The sequence below is a fragment of the Trichomycterus rosablanca genome, chromosome 5 (assembly GCF_030014385.1).
Source record: "Trichomycterus rosablanca isolate fTriRos1 chromosome 5, fTriRos1.hap1, whole genome shotgun sequence".
Lineage (NCBI taxonomy): Eukaryota > Metazoa > Chordata > Actinopteri > Siluriformes > Trichomycteridae > Trichomycterus > Trichomycterus rosablanca.
This window is the reverse complement of record NC_085992.1, coordinates 51940278-51956350: the sequence shown is the minus strand read 5'-3', so window position 1 is coordinate 51956350 and position 16073 is coordinate 51940278. Positions and strand designations below refer to the sequence as shown.

Below are 16073 nucleotides of genomic sequence, written 5' to 3'. Positions count from 1 at the left end.
ATTTTTATATTGTTTACATGTATTGGTGACTTTATTAGGATATTAGGAACACAAGCACTACCAGCCCCTGTTAGAGGTGTAAACTTAGAGACCAAAGTTCCTTTAGCCTGTTATAACTTACTAGTACTAGACTAGTAATCAGAACGTCACTGGTTCAAGTCCCACCACTGCCAGGTTTCTTCTGTTGGGTTTCCTCTCACGGTACTACCACACTACTAGAATTGTCCTGTGTGTCATGTGATGGACTTTGCTCAGTGAATGGAACCCACCGTGACCCTGACCATTATGTAATGTTATACTGTATAACAGCGTGTTATATAAATATATAACATATATAATATATTAAAACACACAGACAGGGCGTCTTTATTTGAATAGGATCAGCGAGAAAAATCTCTTTATTGTATTTCTCTGGAGAAAAAAAGTCTCTGGCGTTTATATTTATCACTATATACATGGGAAGAAAGTAGAACCAGCGCATTAGGAACGACTCCAACTCTCAGAACTCATACGTCACTCCTCAAGTAGTAAGACACGGTCTGAAGTGCAACGGCGTAACTCAGGATGAGTCTAAAGTGGAAAAAGAAGAAATAAAAATACTCTTTAACGGTAATAACGTCTTTACAGAGAGCAGAGAGACGGGTTCCATGTGTTTAAAGCAATAGAACATATTTACATATAGCCATTCTCATCATATATATATATCTATATCTTTAGATTATATATATATATATATCTTTTTTTCATCACGTACATCATCAGCACCAGAACAGAACAGAACAGAACAGAACAGAACAGAACAGAAGAAAGCCGAGACATCGTGACTGACAGAGATAACCAACATAAAGACGAATCTCGTGTGACTTGGTCCCGGATATTCAAGATATAAGACGGGGGGCGGAGAAAACGGGCGTGTCCCTGAACCCAGAATTACAGGAACGATGCTGTAAGACGTCATACTCAAACCTCCAGAAACGAAACGCCTCCCAAAACACTACACATCATAAAACAGGCGCCACCCAATTACATTCATTAGAGTAAAATAATAATTATAATAAAATATTAATAATAATAATAATAATAATTAAAATGCTTCCAGGGGTCAAATTTAGATTATTTTTCCCAGATATGAAGTTTTAAAAACAAAAAATAAATCAAAAATGACCGTTTGCGTCCATAAATCATAACTGTGCTTATAATGCTTTATAATCAGGTAACAGTGATGTTTTATAAGGAACACCTATGTGTTACATACATTCAGTGATCAGATAAACCTTCTGGGTATACAATTACTGCCTGTAACCCAGCGCTTGCCCTTATACCCTATTTAAAAATCAAAACAGGCCGCCATAACAATAAGGCCCCCCACTGACCAGATGATTTTGGGTTTGGGTGATGGACCAGAGATAGTAATAAAATAGTACCAGGTGCAGCAGTGTTGTTGGGATTTTTATATTGTTTACATGTATTAGCGGGTATACAATTACTGACTGTAGCTCAGCTCTTGCCCATTACACTTTGCCACCTCTAAGATAGTAATAAAATAGTACATTAGTGCATTAGGTGCAACAGTGTTGTTAGGTGTTCCTTATAAAGACGCCAATACATGTAAACAATATAAAAATCCTATGTGCTACATTCAGTCAGTGATCAGATAAAGCTTCTGGGTATACAATTACTGACTGTAGCTCAGCTGTTGCCCTGTACACTTTGCACAACCCTATTTAAAAATCAAAACAGGCCGCATTAGGACCCCCACTGACCAGATGATTTAGGGTTCGAGTGATGGACCAGTGTATCAGGTGCAGCAGTGTTGTTAGGATTTTTATATTGTTTACATGTATGGCGTCTTTATAAGGAACATCTATGTGCTACATACATTCAGTGATCAGATAAACCTTCTGGGTATACAATTACTGACTGTAGCCCTGCTGTTGCCCTGGATTAGAGCTCGCTACATCAGCAATGAAAACTACTGTTTATGGGTGTTATTGTCTCCAATCACCACTAGGTGGGAGCAGTGTCTCAATGCAGCGAGAAAAGCTCATTTGTGAGCAGTATTGTTATTCTATTTTAAATTCTCCCGCCCACGCCGGTCCGTGAAATTATATCTTATATGAAACCGGTCCGTGGTGTAAAAAAGGTTGGGTAGCGCTGATCTGTGGACTCGATCATCTCTATCTGCCTTACGGGTTATTTATTCATTTAAAAAACAAACTGTTAGCATTGTTACTAAATTATAAAGCGTTTAAGAACAGTTAAACCCCCCCCCCCCCCCCCCATGATAGTCGCAGGAAACGCTGACAGTTCAGATCCAATAAACGTCACGCTCGGAACAATGAAACACAACACGGTGTGAAAATAATCCGACGTAAGCGCTCTGTCGGACCGCTGGGTTCAAATCTCAGCTGTGCTACCGACCATCGGCTCGACCGTCGGGTCGAATGCTGTAGGGATTCCTCATCACTGCTGCAGTTACGCCCTCTGGTGGCTGATCGATGGTGCTGCACAGAGACGGGGGATAATAGAGATCAGTGCGTGACTCTCCGTGCACGATACGGAGCTCTGTATGAACCCGCATTGTGCAGGTACTGCACACGTGTCGGAGGGGAAGCTAAACGCATTCGGGTGATTGGATATGACTAAATTGGGAGGAGAATTGGGGAGAACAACAACCAAACCAGGTCACGTCTTATCACAGAGACACTTTGGGCAAAAATATTCCAACAAACTTTAAAACGAGGACATTATTTTATTTTATTATATTATTTTACTGTCCCAGATGTATTTTTACTAGATCGGGGTCTGTGTGAAACCCTAGCTCTCTCCCTACACAGATGCATTTCCCATCATCCTACACTCCCGAGAAGAGGGCGTGTCTAAATTCTTTAAAGATAGCTCCCTTAAAATGCCCCTACTGAGGCGCCTTCATTCTGAGTGATGATCTGACTGAATAACGAGGGAGCGTCCGACGCCTTAGTGTCTGAATAAACGTAGAATAGAATCTCTACTCTGATCAGGTAGGTACTGGGGAGCAGGGCGGGTCGATAGGTCCTCACACAGACCCAATAAGATTCATGCAGAATCATGTTTGGGGGGGTTATGACGTACGCTATGCTATGCTTTGACGTTGTTTATGATCCTAGCTGCCGTTTGACCTGTTAGAGGACGTTTATACATCAGTCATGATATTTACGGTGTGATATCGACGTGTTCGTAGCTGCCATGTTCGTTTGGTTAATGGTGAAGCGTACGTTTGCACAGTTTCCCGGCCTGCGGCGGAATGTGGGAGACGATTAGCGGGAGAAAAAGGCGGGAAATATTTCGCTGAAAGAATTAGCTTGTTTGTTGACTCGGTGAGTGCGTTTACATCTTCAAATTCATTTAATAGCAAACAAACGCAATGATTTAATCACAGTATTTCACAATTAGTGACAGTACCGTACACTACTGTCCTGATCAGGGTTGCAGTGAGTCCCTAATCCGTCTGGGGGGGGGTGTCTGAGTCACGCCCTGATCTCAAAGACCCCGCCCACTTTTTAGTCCCGTCTTTTCCCACACGACAGACTGGTTGCCAATTTTGTCTGCTGTACTGTCTGTACTGCCGTTCGTGCCCACTAGGGGGCGCCCAGCCGATCGGTAGCAGAGCTGAGATCCAAACTCAGAGAGAATTGTTTCTCTTGGACTGACGCCTAGACGCAGACTCACGATTGGCTGTTGGTCTGTAGCTGGCGGGATGATGTTTGAGTCACGCCCTGATCTCCACATTCCTCAACTTTTGTACAGGATCCTCACACGGCGTCAAAGACCCCACCCAGTTTTTAGTCCTGTCTTTTCCCACCCAGCAGACTAGTTGCCAATTTTTGTCTGCTGCACTGCCAATCGTGCCCTCTAGGGGGCGCACAGCCAACCGGTAGCAGCACTGAGATACAAACTCGGAGAGGATTGTTTCTCTCTGACTGACGCCTAGACGCAGACTCACGATTGGCTGTTGGTCTGTTGTTGGCGGGATGATGTTTGAGTCACGCCCCTGATCTCCACGTTCCTCTACTTTTGTACAGGGTCCTCACACGGCCTCAAAGACCCCGCCCACTTTTATATTTTTAGTCCCATCTTTTCCCACCCAACAGACTTGTGGCTGATTTTGTCTACTGCACTGCCTGCACTGACGATCGTGCCCTCTAGGGGGCGCACAGCTGACCGGTAGCTCTGCTATCAGCCAGACGGGCACCTACATGCAGACTCATGATTGGTTGTTGGTCTGTGTGGGCGGGACGATGTCTAAAACAGGGATCCAGCGCTCCGTGCGCAGTACTATGATCTGTAAGACGCCGCCCCCTGGTAGGTGAAAAGGAGCGACAGAGATGTGTCAGAGGGGCAGCGTGACAGCCTCGGACCCCTCGATTGGATTAGGGTGCAATTAAGGGTAGATTTATGGTCACATGATCATGTAAACGTACTCACTGGACAAAACAGCAAAATTAAACGTACTTTTTTAGACACGTTTGGCGATTTGGTGTCGAAAATTGACGTTTTGATCCAACCGAAGGGTTTGGGGAGCAAAATAAATCGCGGCTACATGTCGAGGAAACTGTTTAGCGTGACACTATACACGACAGGTCATATTTTCTTATTTTTCCAAAACGTTTCATGAAAAAAATACACAAAAAAGCTGCTAAAAATCCTCTTCAATAAAAAAACAAACAAATAAAATAAACTCCGGCACGTCTAAAGTCTACAACTGTTCCACGCTGGCTATTGGCTGGGGAAAAACTCCTCCATCCAACCGTCCGTGGAGTCGAGCTCCGTACTGTCCGACAAACCGAACGAGACCCCGCCCCCCCCGACCGTGCCTCCAGACTGGCCGGCGTAACCGTACGCCAGGTCCTGACCGGATGTCCGTTGGTAGCCTTGCGGCTGCCCGCCTGTCATATAAGCCCCGCCTCCCGGCCCCGTCATGGCCTGGGCGGAGCCCTGTCCGAAAGCCGCCATGCTGGGCACGGGCTGTCCGACGCCCGGCAGCACCATCACACGCGGCTGACCGGTCCTTCCGTGGCCGGACTGTCCGGCCATGTGTGACATCATAGCGCCACTCATTCCCGCCGGGTTTATGGCGCGCGGGTCGACCACGCCCTGCGTGAAATGCTGCTTGGGCATCCGTGGTGGCTGCCCACCTTGCATGGCGTACGCGGGGCTGCTGTTAAACGCCACCATGTCGTTTGTAGTCCTTCCGCTCATGGTCTGCATGTTCTGCTGCTGGGGCCACGCCTGTCCCCCGCTCCCTCCTCCTCCTCCCATCATGCTCTGCAGTCTCTGCGTCTGGGCTTTCGGCATGGGCGGGCCGGAGGGTTTCATCTGCTGCTGAGAGAGGGCGGGGTTCATCAGCATGCCCGGTCCGTACCCGCCGCCGCCGCCCGCCGGTCTCTGTGCCATGGCCATGCCGGCCTGGTTGGGGTGATGCTGTGACTGGAGCATCTGGCTCATTCCTGAGTTCATGCCCTGGTACATGGCCGCCTGGGTGCCCGTCTGGCTCACGTAGGCCATACCCATGTCGCTCTGAGCGGGCATGGAGTTGGGGTTCTGGACCGGTGCCATCTGGAGCATCCCTTGGTTCTGCTGCTGCTGCTGTAAGAGTCGAGCGTTCCTCATGTTCTGGAGCGCCTGGTTTCGTGCTGCCATCTCCTGCTGGGTACCTACAGGGGCACGAAAGGAAGTCGCATCAGGTCACGGACATACTAACAGCATTTTAGTATTTACTAATACAGAGGTCATGCTGGAACAGGAAAGGACCTTCCCTAAACTGTTGCTGTAGAGTCGGAAGCATCTAATTCACTTTATATGATTACGGTCGTGGCTGAAACACATGAATTAAATAATTAGGGCGGCGTCCTGACGGCTCTGCCTGATACGCCATTTCCCATCGGCTCTACATCAAACAGGGTTTCCATAGCAACATGACAGAATGATCAATAGACACGGACCCCCTCAGGGCTTGGGGAGGGGTGATGCTTTACATACGGGTCTGTTTGATCTGAGGTTCGTTTAATCCACGTTAAAAAAAACCAACAAACAAAGCCATCCTGTACTGGTCCTGACACCATGTGTGAGGGCTTCCCCGGGTTCATGCAGATCGCTCACATCTCAGCTGTGCTAACGGCCGGTCGGGCGTCTATACGGACAATAAACTGTCCAAGAAGGGGAGGGAGGGCCGTAGATATTCCTCAGAACCGCTGCAGGTTGCATTTTTAAGTAGTGGACTGTGTTAAATGACGACGGTTTTCCGAAGCATTCTTGAAGCATGTGTGTATCACAATAGCGTTACGGTTTCTCACACGATGCTGTCTGAGATTCAACACAGGTTTCTGGCTTTGCACAGACTACACAGACTGAGATCTCGCCAGATTCCCTGAATCTTTTCACAATATTATGGACAGTAGATGGTAAAAGACCTAAAATATTTGCAATCTTGTGTTAAAATGCTTCATTAAGATCCAAAGATTGAATCCTTCTTTTATTCTCGTTCATGTTTCCCTCACCTGTTACCAGCCAGAGACAGGGACTCGACTCGGACTCGTTTCAAATGACTCGGACTCGACTCATGACTTGCAAAAAAATGACTCATAAACAACAAGAGTCTCTAGCGTCAGCACGTGTTCACATTAATTACGTGTGATAATTATATATATATACAGTATATATAATAATTATTATTATAAATATTCTGCTCTCTAATAATAATAATAATAATAATAATAACGCTCCGGCCGTCTTAACCCACAACACACACAATGTGTAAATGTTCCAGCAGCTTCCGGTGTAGTGATGAAGCGTCGCTCCCTACTCCCTACACAGTCTGAAGTTCACTTCATTTGAACATTCTCGTTACCTTTGGATCAGAATCTCACTTAAAATGGTGGAATACCCTACGTAGTGCACTTCACAGGAACGACCGGGGTGAATGGAACGCTCCTACAGAATCGGTGCTGATGGTTGTAAGACGCTTTCTGAACCAATCAGAGCTTCTGATTGTAATTGTTAGTAAGAAATGCTGTTATTTGCATTTATTCAGTTTGCGTCACACAGATGACGTGGTAATGAAACGCTCGATCGGCTTTCTAACCACTTCCTGTTTTACTTCACCACCGGGAAAAGTTTGGAGGTTTTTAATTATAAGCACATTTACAAAATAACGGATTCTGTTCCTAATGGGACGCACGCTTATAAATGTAATAGCATCTGGAAGAACAGAAGCTAAGGTAAGCAGCGGTTATGATAGTTTTTGCTGTGTTTGGGATTTTGGCCGCTGTGCCGTGATTTATCGAGCGCTTTTGTTCTGTAATGAAAACAAAACGTATCAGTTGACGCTTTTAACTGGAACCTTCTTGTTACAGAAATTACATTCATTTACACAATGAGGAGGAAAGTAAAGACACGAAGTAAAACGGCTAAATACACTCGCTAATCTGTTGTTGTTTTTATCTGAACTTACAGATTATTTCTTTATTTCTGCGCTACATTTATAATATATGTTTTGTGTAGATTATATTGTACCATGACTTGACGTAAACATAGACGTGTGTTTCTTACCCTGGAACTGCTGGAGGGGATACGGATTCCTCTGTGTCTGGTTCATCTGTCTGGGAATATGTGGCTGCTGCTGCTGTAACTGCAAAAAAAAACCCAAAGATAATAATAATAAACAATAATAATATCATAAATAATGATAATATGTAATAATAACAATATGTAATCCCACACAATCAGTACATGAACTCACACTGAACACTAAGCACTGAGGTGGTTGCCAGGTAGTTTGATAAGAAATCCCACCAGTGTTGTGCCAGAAGCTACCAAAAGTGGGAATACTGGGGAACTCTGCATATTTGTACTGGAACAGGTAACAGGATATACATATAATTCAGTTCAACACACGCTTGAGTGGCGCAATATGTTGGCTCACTACTGCTGGGATTTGGGGACATGATTGGCTAATGTCTGAAAGGAGGGGTGGGGGTGGCCGAAACAGCCTCGCCATTGTGAGGTGCACTTGTTGGTGCTCTCAGTGCAGGTCACAAGACATCTAAACCATTAAAAAGTATCACAACCAGTACTTTTCCCCAGTCAGGTGCTTTGAGGGAGTATTTCATTAACTGACCAATCAGGATCCAGATCGTATGCTGACCGAGGACTAACACACACACAGCATCAGTCACTTCTTTTCACCTGCACTAGGTGGGTTCATACAGAGATCCGTATCGCGCACCGAGAGTCACGGCAGCAGAGGGCGTAACTCGCAAGCTTGAGATGCTGTAGAAGTCAGTGTAAACGCCTCTCACCTGTTCTGCCAGCAGGTGGTGCTGTTGCTGCTGCCTCTGCTCTCGTAACAGCTGAGCTTTCTGCTGCTCCATCAGATGAAGCTGGACTCGCTTCTCTTGCTCCATCGCCATCATCTGCTTCATCATGGCTGCCTGGTGCTGTTGCTGCTGCTGCTGATTGGCCAGGTAACTGCCTGGCCCCGCCCCGTTAGGACCACCCGAGGTCACGCCTCCTCCTCCTCCGTGTGGGGGCTGGACACTCCCGGCCTGGCGCGGCATTCCGACCATGGCCTGTTCCTGCGAGATAAAAATCAGGTAGAAAAATATAACTATAGAGCACAAAAATCATACGAATTAATTATTATTACAATATTAAGACAGAATAACTACAGAAATACAGCAAAATAAAAGACCATCATCCCTCTGTCTGGGCAAAAATGACCTAATCTAATTTGATCTAATTATTATTATTACACATTTTCTGCTCTCTAATAACAATAACGCTCCGGCCGTCTTAACCCACAACACACACAATGTGTAAATGTTCCAGCAGCTTCCGGTGTAGTGATGAAGCGTCGCTCCCTACTCCCTACACAGTCTGAAGTTCACTTCATTTGAACATTCTTGTTACCTTTGGATCAGAATCTCACTTAAAATGGTGGAATACCCTACGTAGTGCACTTCACAGGAACAACCGGGGTGAATGGAACGCTCCTACAGAATCGGTGCTGATGGTTGAAAGACGCTTTCTGAACCAATCAGAGCTTCTGATTGTAATTGTTAGTAAGAAATGCTGTTATCTGCATTTATTCAGTTTGCGTCACACAGATGACGTGGTAATGAAACGCTCGATCAGCTTTCTAACCACTTCCTGTTTTACTTCACCACCGGGAAAAGTTTGGAGGTTTTTAATTATAAGCACATTTACAAAATAACGGATTCTATTCCTAATGGGACGCACGCTTATAAATGTAATAGCATCTGGAAGAACAGAAGCTAAGGTAAGCAGCGGTTATGATGGTTTTTTACAGGGCAGTGATAGCTCAGTGGTTAAGATACTGGATTAGTAACCACAAGGTTGCCGGTTCAAGCCTTACCACCACCACTGTTGGGCCCCTGAGCAAGGTCCTTAACCCTCAATTGCTCAAAAACTGTATTCAGTCATAACTGTAAGTCGCTTTGGATAAAAGCGTCTGCTAAATGCTGAAAATGTAAATGAAAATGTAAATGTTTTTGCTGTGTTTGGGATTTTGGCCGCTGTGCCGTGATTTATCGAGCGCTTTTGTTCTGTAATGAAAACAAAACGTATCAGTTGAAGCTTTTAACTGGAACCTTCTTGTTACAGAAATTACATTCATTTACACAATGAGGAGGAAAGTAAAGACACGAAGTAAAACGGCTAAATACACTCGCTAATCTGTTGTTGTTTTTATCTGAACTTACAGATTATTTCTTTATTTCTAAGCTACATTTATAATATATGTTTTGTGTAGATTATATTGACTCGGACTCATATTTTGTGAACACCCCTGGTCAGAGTTGAAGTGTGTTAGTCAGGAGTGCAGGTCTGCAGCACTAGAGATGAAATTGGGGAATAGAATATGACTAAATTGGGAGGAAAACCGAGGGTGGGGCAACTCGATCACTTTAATGTATAATGAGATCTGTTATGTAGGCTAAATAACATGAAACACGAATCACCATGCAGTGCAGAGGAGTAGGTGAGGTTCCGAACCGTAGGGAGTGAAGTCGTTCAGTATGAATTCAGACTGTAGGGGGTCGAGAGTAAGATTTAGCCATCACGGACGGTATGACGTTTCGTTAATCTTCACTGAAAACTAGCGAGGACGTGAAAGTGTCCAGCGAACGTCCAGAAACTCAAAAAATCTCCTAAATCTTTTGTATGGATGATCAGGAGTGACACGCCACGCCTTAAACACGCCCTAAACATGCCACAGAGCCACCGTACGTCCATCAGATCCCCTTTATTCCCCGATTACACACCGATATGATACACGACCCAGATTCATCAGTCTGGAGTTACTGCAGAGAGCAAAGGATCAAAGCTCAGAGATCACGACCACGCCACGCCCTGGCGTTTATGTGACATTACAGGACGTCCAGAATGAAGGGATTCGATCAAATGAAGTTCCCTTATAGCCCAGATCATGTGATCAGCGTGAAGAGAACACGAGGGTGCCGATTAGGGACCCTGTGGGATGGATTAGAGGTTAGAGGTAGCTCAGTGGTTAAGGTGCTGGACTAGTAATCCATCAGGTTGCCACTGTTGGACCCCTGAGCGAGGCCCTTAACCCTCAATTGCTTAGACAGGATACTGTCACAGTACTGCAACCAGCCAGGCTGATCAAACGATCCAAGAGCAGTGTGTGTGTGTGTGTGTGTATGGACAGATGAGGGCAGCGTTGCTCCATCACTCCTCTCAAACTGACTCCTCTGTACCTCATTTACACCTTTTCCTTCTGCTCCGTCCCTCCATATGACGGCGTATCCATCTCCCCACGCCTCTCCATACACTCTGTCTCACCGTCTCCTCTCCTTCATCCACACCGAACCCCCCACAACATAACCGCTTAATCACCGGCACCGTAATAATGTACACACAAAACACCAGCAGCAAAAATGCCACCAACAATTCTGCCAGGTTGCCAGGTAGTTCGGTAAAAAAATCCACCCAGAGTCGGAAAGGAATCGGAAGTTTGTAAAAAGGCAGAAACACCCCGGACTGCGGGGCGCTGGACTTGCAGGAGGAAACCGGAGCGCCTGGAGGAAAGGGTGAGAACACGAATCGAACCCATAGCCTGCTTGCTTTGAGGTGCCAGCGCTACCCACTGTGCCAACGTGCCACCCATTTACATTTTCAGCATTTAGCAGCCGCTTTTTATCCAAAGCGACTTACATTATACAGTCTAAGCAATTGGGGGTTAAGGGCCTTGCTCAAGGGCCCAATGGTGGCAACCCGGCAGTGGTGGGGTTTGAACCAGCGACCTTCTGCTTACTAGTCCAGTACCTTAACCGCTAGGCTACAACTGCCCATTTAATCCCGCATTTAATCAGCGTTCTGAAAAAACGACAGCATGAAATGGTCAGGTTATACTATACGGTGTAACAAACCAGGGCGCCAAGTGTTCCACGTCATCAAGAGCTCCATTTCAGGTAGAAGAAGAGGAAACAAAGGAGAGAGAGAGACATCACGACACACAGAATAATAAAAATGAGAGGAACAAAAAAATCAGAAAGATGAACGATGAGGAAACGAAAGGACGGAGATGAAGAGAAAAGAAGCGACGCAGAGACGAGAGAGAGAGAGAGAGAGAGAGAGAGAGAGAGCAGGTAGCCAGGCAACAGCGGCTGTAATGTTGAGCAGATGGTGCTCATAGGAGCCATGATGGACGACAGCGGGCGGCGGCCTTCAACACACACACACACACGGCACGCACACACGCACACACACACACGGCACACAAAGGGAGTGTAAATAAAGTACCGCGGCTCTTTTATTCCTTCCCTCTCTCTATCTGTCCCCGAATACTACCCCCCTCCACACCCCGTTCCTTCCTCTTATTGTCTTTGTTTCACCTGCTCCACCTGGTCTGACGGGTACGGCGTGCCAGGAATCGTGATGCCAAGCGTAACGGAACACACACGACGCCCCGCGCCGCGCCGCGCCGCATACATTCACTTACGTTTTACATCCGCAGCATTTAGCGGCTTTTATCCGAAGCGACTTACAGTTACGACTGAACACGATCTGAGCAACGGTGGCAACTTGCGGTGATGGGGCTTGAACCAGCAACCTTCTGATTACTGGTCCAGTCCCTTAACCGCTGAGCTACCGCTGCCCTATTCACAACACACACCAGCGGGTATGTACCCACATATACAGGATTTAGGCAGTTTTTGGCCGATGTATGTAACTCGATAATTGGGATGAATTGGAACGTCTAACAAGCGAGTTTACATTATTTTAAACAGCCGGAGAACCGAAGAGAGACGAACGGCTGAATGTACAATAATCAAATCTACACCGATCACTTATATTGATCACACACACACACACACAATTGATTAGTGTTGGTAAGCCTTGCCCTAATAATACACCACCCTTGGTGCTCCAGTTCCAGTGTGCCCCGACCAGTTTGATGCTTTAATGGACCTCGTTATTTATAGATTTATGTTCATGTTTCACCAGCGCTTTATTCTGTTCAGGCTCAATCACCTCCTATTTCTCAAGTTCGAATCTTAGTCCTGCACAGAGACGGGGGATAACAGAGATCGGTGCTTGACTCTCTGTGCGTGATACGGATCTCCGTATGAACCCTGGTGCAGGTGAAAAGAAGCGGTCGGTGCTGCACACGTGTCTGAGGGGGAGTGGAGGTCTGCAGCAGTAGAGGGAAAGCATTATTATTTTCTTTAATGTTTTTAGTGTCATTATTATTATTAAGATGGATAAGGTTATTATAATATTAACTGTTATTAAACATTATTATTATATGATATTGTTGTTGATTTTATTGTTATTGTATAAACATTTCATTGATATATTAATAATAAGAATTATAATAATATATTATGTTTAATAGTATTGTTAATGTGACATTTATTCTTATTAATTTTAGTATTATTACTATTAGTATTATTGATATCATTATTACTGTATTATTTGTATTATTTTTATTATTATTGTCCTTTTTATTGTTAATTTTATTGTCATTATTATTACTATAATTATATTTATTATTATTACTATTATTTTATTTATTATTATTATTATTTTATTATTATTTTGTTATTATTATCATTATTATTATTATCATTTTATTATTATTATTTTATTATTATTATCATTTTATTATTTTGTTATTATTATTATATTATATTTTATCATTATTATTATTATATTACTATTTTATTATTATTATATTACTATTTTATTATTATATTATTATCATTATATTATTGTTATTATTTTATTATTATTATTAATATCATTACATTATTATTATTATTATCATCATTATTATCATCATTATTATTATTATTATATTATTATCATATTATTATTGTTATTATTATCATTATATTATTATATTATTATTATTTATTATTATTTTATCATCATCATTATTATTATATTATTATTATTATTATTATTATTCTCTAAGAGTGAATCCAGGTTTTCTTACAGTGGAAGAAAATAGACTGGTGTGTGTGTGTGTGTGTGTGTGTGAGGAAGAGCTAATATCATTACACACACATACACATACACACACACGTCTGAAGATGCTTTCCAGTCCTTTTACATGCTTCAGGATGTGAGGCTGCAGCACTAACACCATCTCTCTCTGTTTCACCCCCCCCACCATAACTACCCCCCCCCCCCCCCCCAACCAGCTCCTCCTCCTCCTCTTTATCTCTCCTCCTCCTCCTCCTCCTCCTCCTGCTTTACTCTCTCACTCGCAGCTCACCAACCATTAGTGGGGGCTGCAGAGCCATATTTCTGTCCACAGCTCAATTACACTCACACTCACACTCACACACACACACACACACACACACACACACAGAGGTTCAGCTTTAGTTCAGCAAGCAATGTGGACAAAAATCTGATTAAAAAGGTGTGTGTGTCACACACACACACACACACACACACACAGAGCAGGTGGATGGTGGATGTATAAGGGTGAGCTGGACTGATGAAATCTGATGTAAGTAGAAGTAAGGATGGATGGTAGCAGGTGAAAATCTCCTCATTTTTTCTCTCTCGGTCTCACCGCGTCCAGCTCACCGTCAGAACCGATGCCGTGTGGATTTAATAACTTTTATTCTTCCTTTACACACAAACCGACGTGTCGTTTCACTATACGTGTGTTTACATTCATAATCTGTGCATAAACATGTGCTAACAATCTATTACGAGCTTAATTATTTCCTAAATGCACGTACTTAAAGAGACAGGAGAGATACTGAGAAAGAAACCTTTTCTATTAAGTGTAGACCCAAATTCTGCATCTAAAGACCCAAATCCAGCATCAAAAGACCCAAATTCTCCCAAAAAAACCAAATTCTGCACCAAAAGACCCGAATTCTCACCAATGGACCCAAATTCTGCATCAAAAGATTCAAATCCCACACCAAAAGATTCAAATTCTCACCAAAGACCCAAATTTTGACCAAATTCTGCACTAAAAAAAAAACCAAATTCTCACCAAAAGACCCAGATTCAGCACCACAAGACCAAATTTCTGCACCACAAGACCAAATTTCTGCACCAAAGGACCCAAATTCTGCACCAAGACCCAAATCCTCACCAAAAGACCAAAATTCTCAGTAAAAGTCCCAAATTCTTACCAAAAAAACTGAAATTCAGCACCAAAAGACCCAAATTATCACTAAAAGACTCAAGACCTGCACCAAAAGACCCAAATTCTCACCAAAAGACTCAAGTTCTGCACCAACAGACCCAGTTCTGCACCAAAAGACCCAATTCTGCACCAAAAGACCCAAGTCCTGCACCAAAAGACCCAACTCTGCACCAGAAGACTCATATTCTCACCAAAAGACTCAAATTCAGCACCAAAAGACCTAAATCCTCAGCAAAAGAACCAACTCCTGCACCAAAAGATCTAAATTCTCAGTAAAAGTCCCAAATTCTTACCAAAAGATCAAAATTCTCACCAAAAGACCTGAATTGTACACCAGAAGACTCAAATTCTCACCAACAGACCCAAATCATGTAACAATAAACCCAAATTTTCATCAAAAGACCCACATTCTGCGCCAAAAGAGCTGAATTATCACCAAAAGGCCCAAATCTTGCACCCAAAGACCCACATTCTACATCAAAAGACCCAAATTCTGCACTAAAAGACCCAGGTACTCACCAAAAGACCTGAAATGTGCACCAAATGACTCAAATTCTCACCAAAGAACCCAAATCCTGTAACAATAAACCCAAATTCTCACCAAAAGACCCAATTGTACAACGACATGCAGTCAGGTTAACTTACAATACTAGAAATGACCCTCAGTTTGTGTGGGGGTGTGTGCCCTGTGATGGACTGACGACCTGTCCGGGGTGTTCCAGCCTTTTACCCAGTAAGGACCCACCACAACCCTGACCAGGATAAAGTAGTAGTAAAACAGACATAGGATGAATGTGTGTGTGTGTGTGTGTGTGTGTGTTTCTCTTGAGCAGCAGTTACCAGGGTTGTGATTTATGTGTGCAGTCAGAAAAGCCTCTCGCTCGCCCCTTTCACCCCACGGCACTTTCTCTCTTCATCACACACACACACACACACACACACACACACACACACACACACACACACACACACACACACACACACGTCATCTAGATAAAACACTTGTATTAAGTAGCTCACAACTGATATTTAAACTAAAGTGGAGCTGAGACTGTTAGTGTGGATATGACACATTAGCACCGTTCGGCACGTCGGGACAAATCTGTGAGTCCATCACACACCAACACACCCTCCGCACTCCTTTATTCCTCTAAATATCATCCCCTGGGGGACGTGTCCCGCCCCCCCGTCCTCCAGTTAGAGAGGGAGGGAGTGGGGGGGGGGGGAGGGCAGGTAAACACTTGGACGGGGACGAGGGGAAATGAGAGAGGATGGGCGGACGTGTTTAACACACACACACAAACACACACACTCACACGGTGAAAAGAGCAGCGCGTGGGCGAACGATGGAAAGAAAAGACGGAGCCGAGGAGAC

At 44.1% G+C, this 16073-nt stretch overlaps 1 protein-coding gene across 1 annotated transcript in view; it reads right to left on the bottom strand.

The window, feature by feature from the left end:
• Window positions 1-4755: 4755 nt before the first annotated feature.
• The window catches only part of maml3 (mastermind-like transcriptional coactivator 3), a 113669-nt gene continuing 102351 nt past the window's right edge, over window positions 4756-16073 (bottom strand). The window contains exons 3-5 of the mRNA XM_062996323.1: window positions 8337-8612; window positions 7588-7666; window positions 4756-5693 (exon numbers count right to left, since the gene is read on the bottom strand). Of these exons, the coding sequence (XP_062852393.1) occupies window positions 4756-5693; window positions 7588-7666; window positions 8337-8612 (1293 nt within the window). The remainder of the gene's footprint in view (window positions 5694-7587; window positions 7667-8336; window positions 8613-16073) is intronic.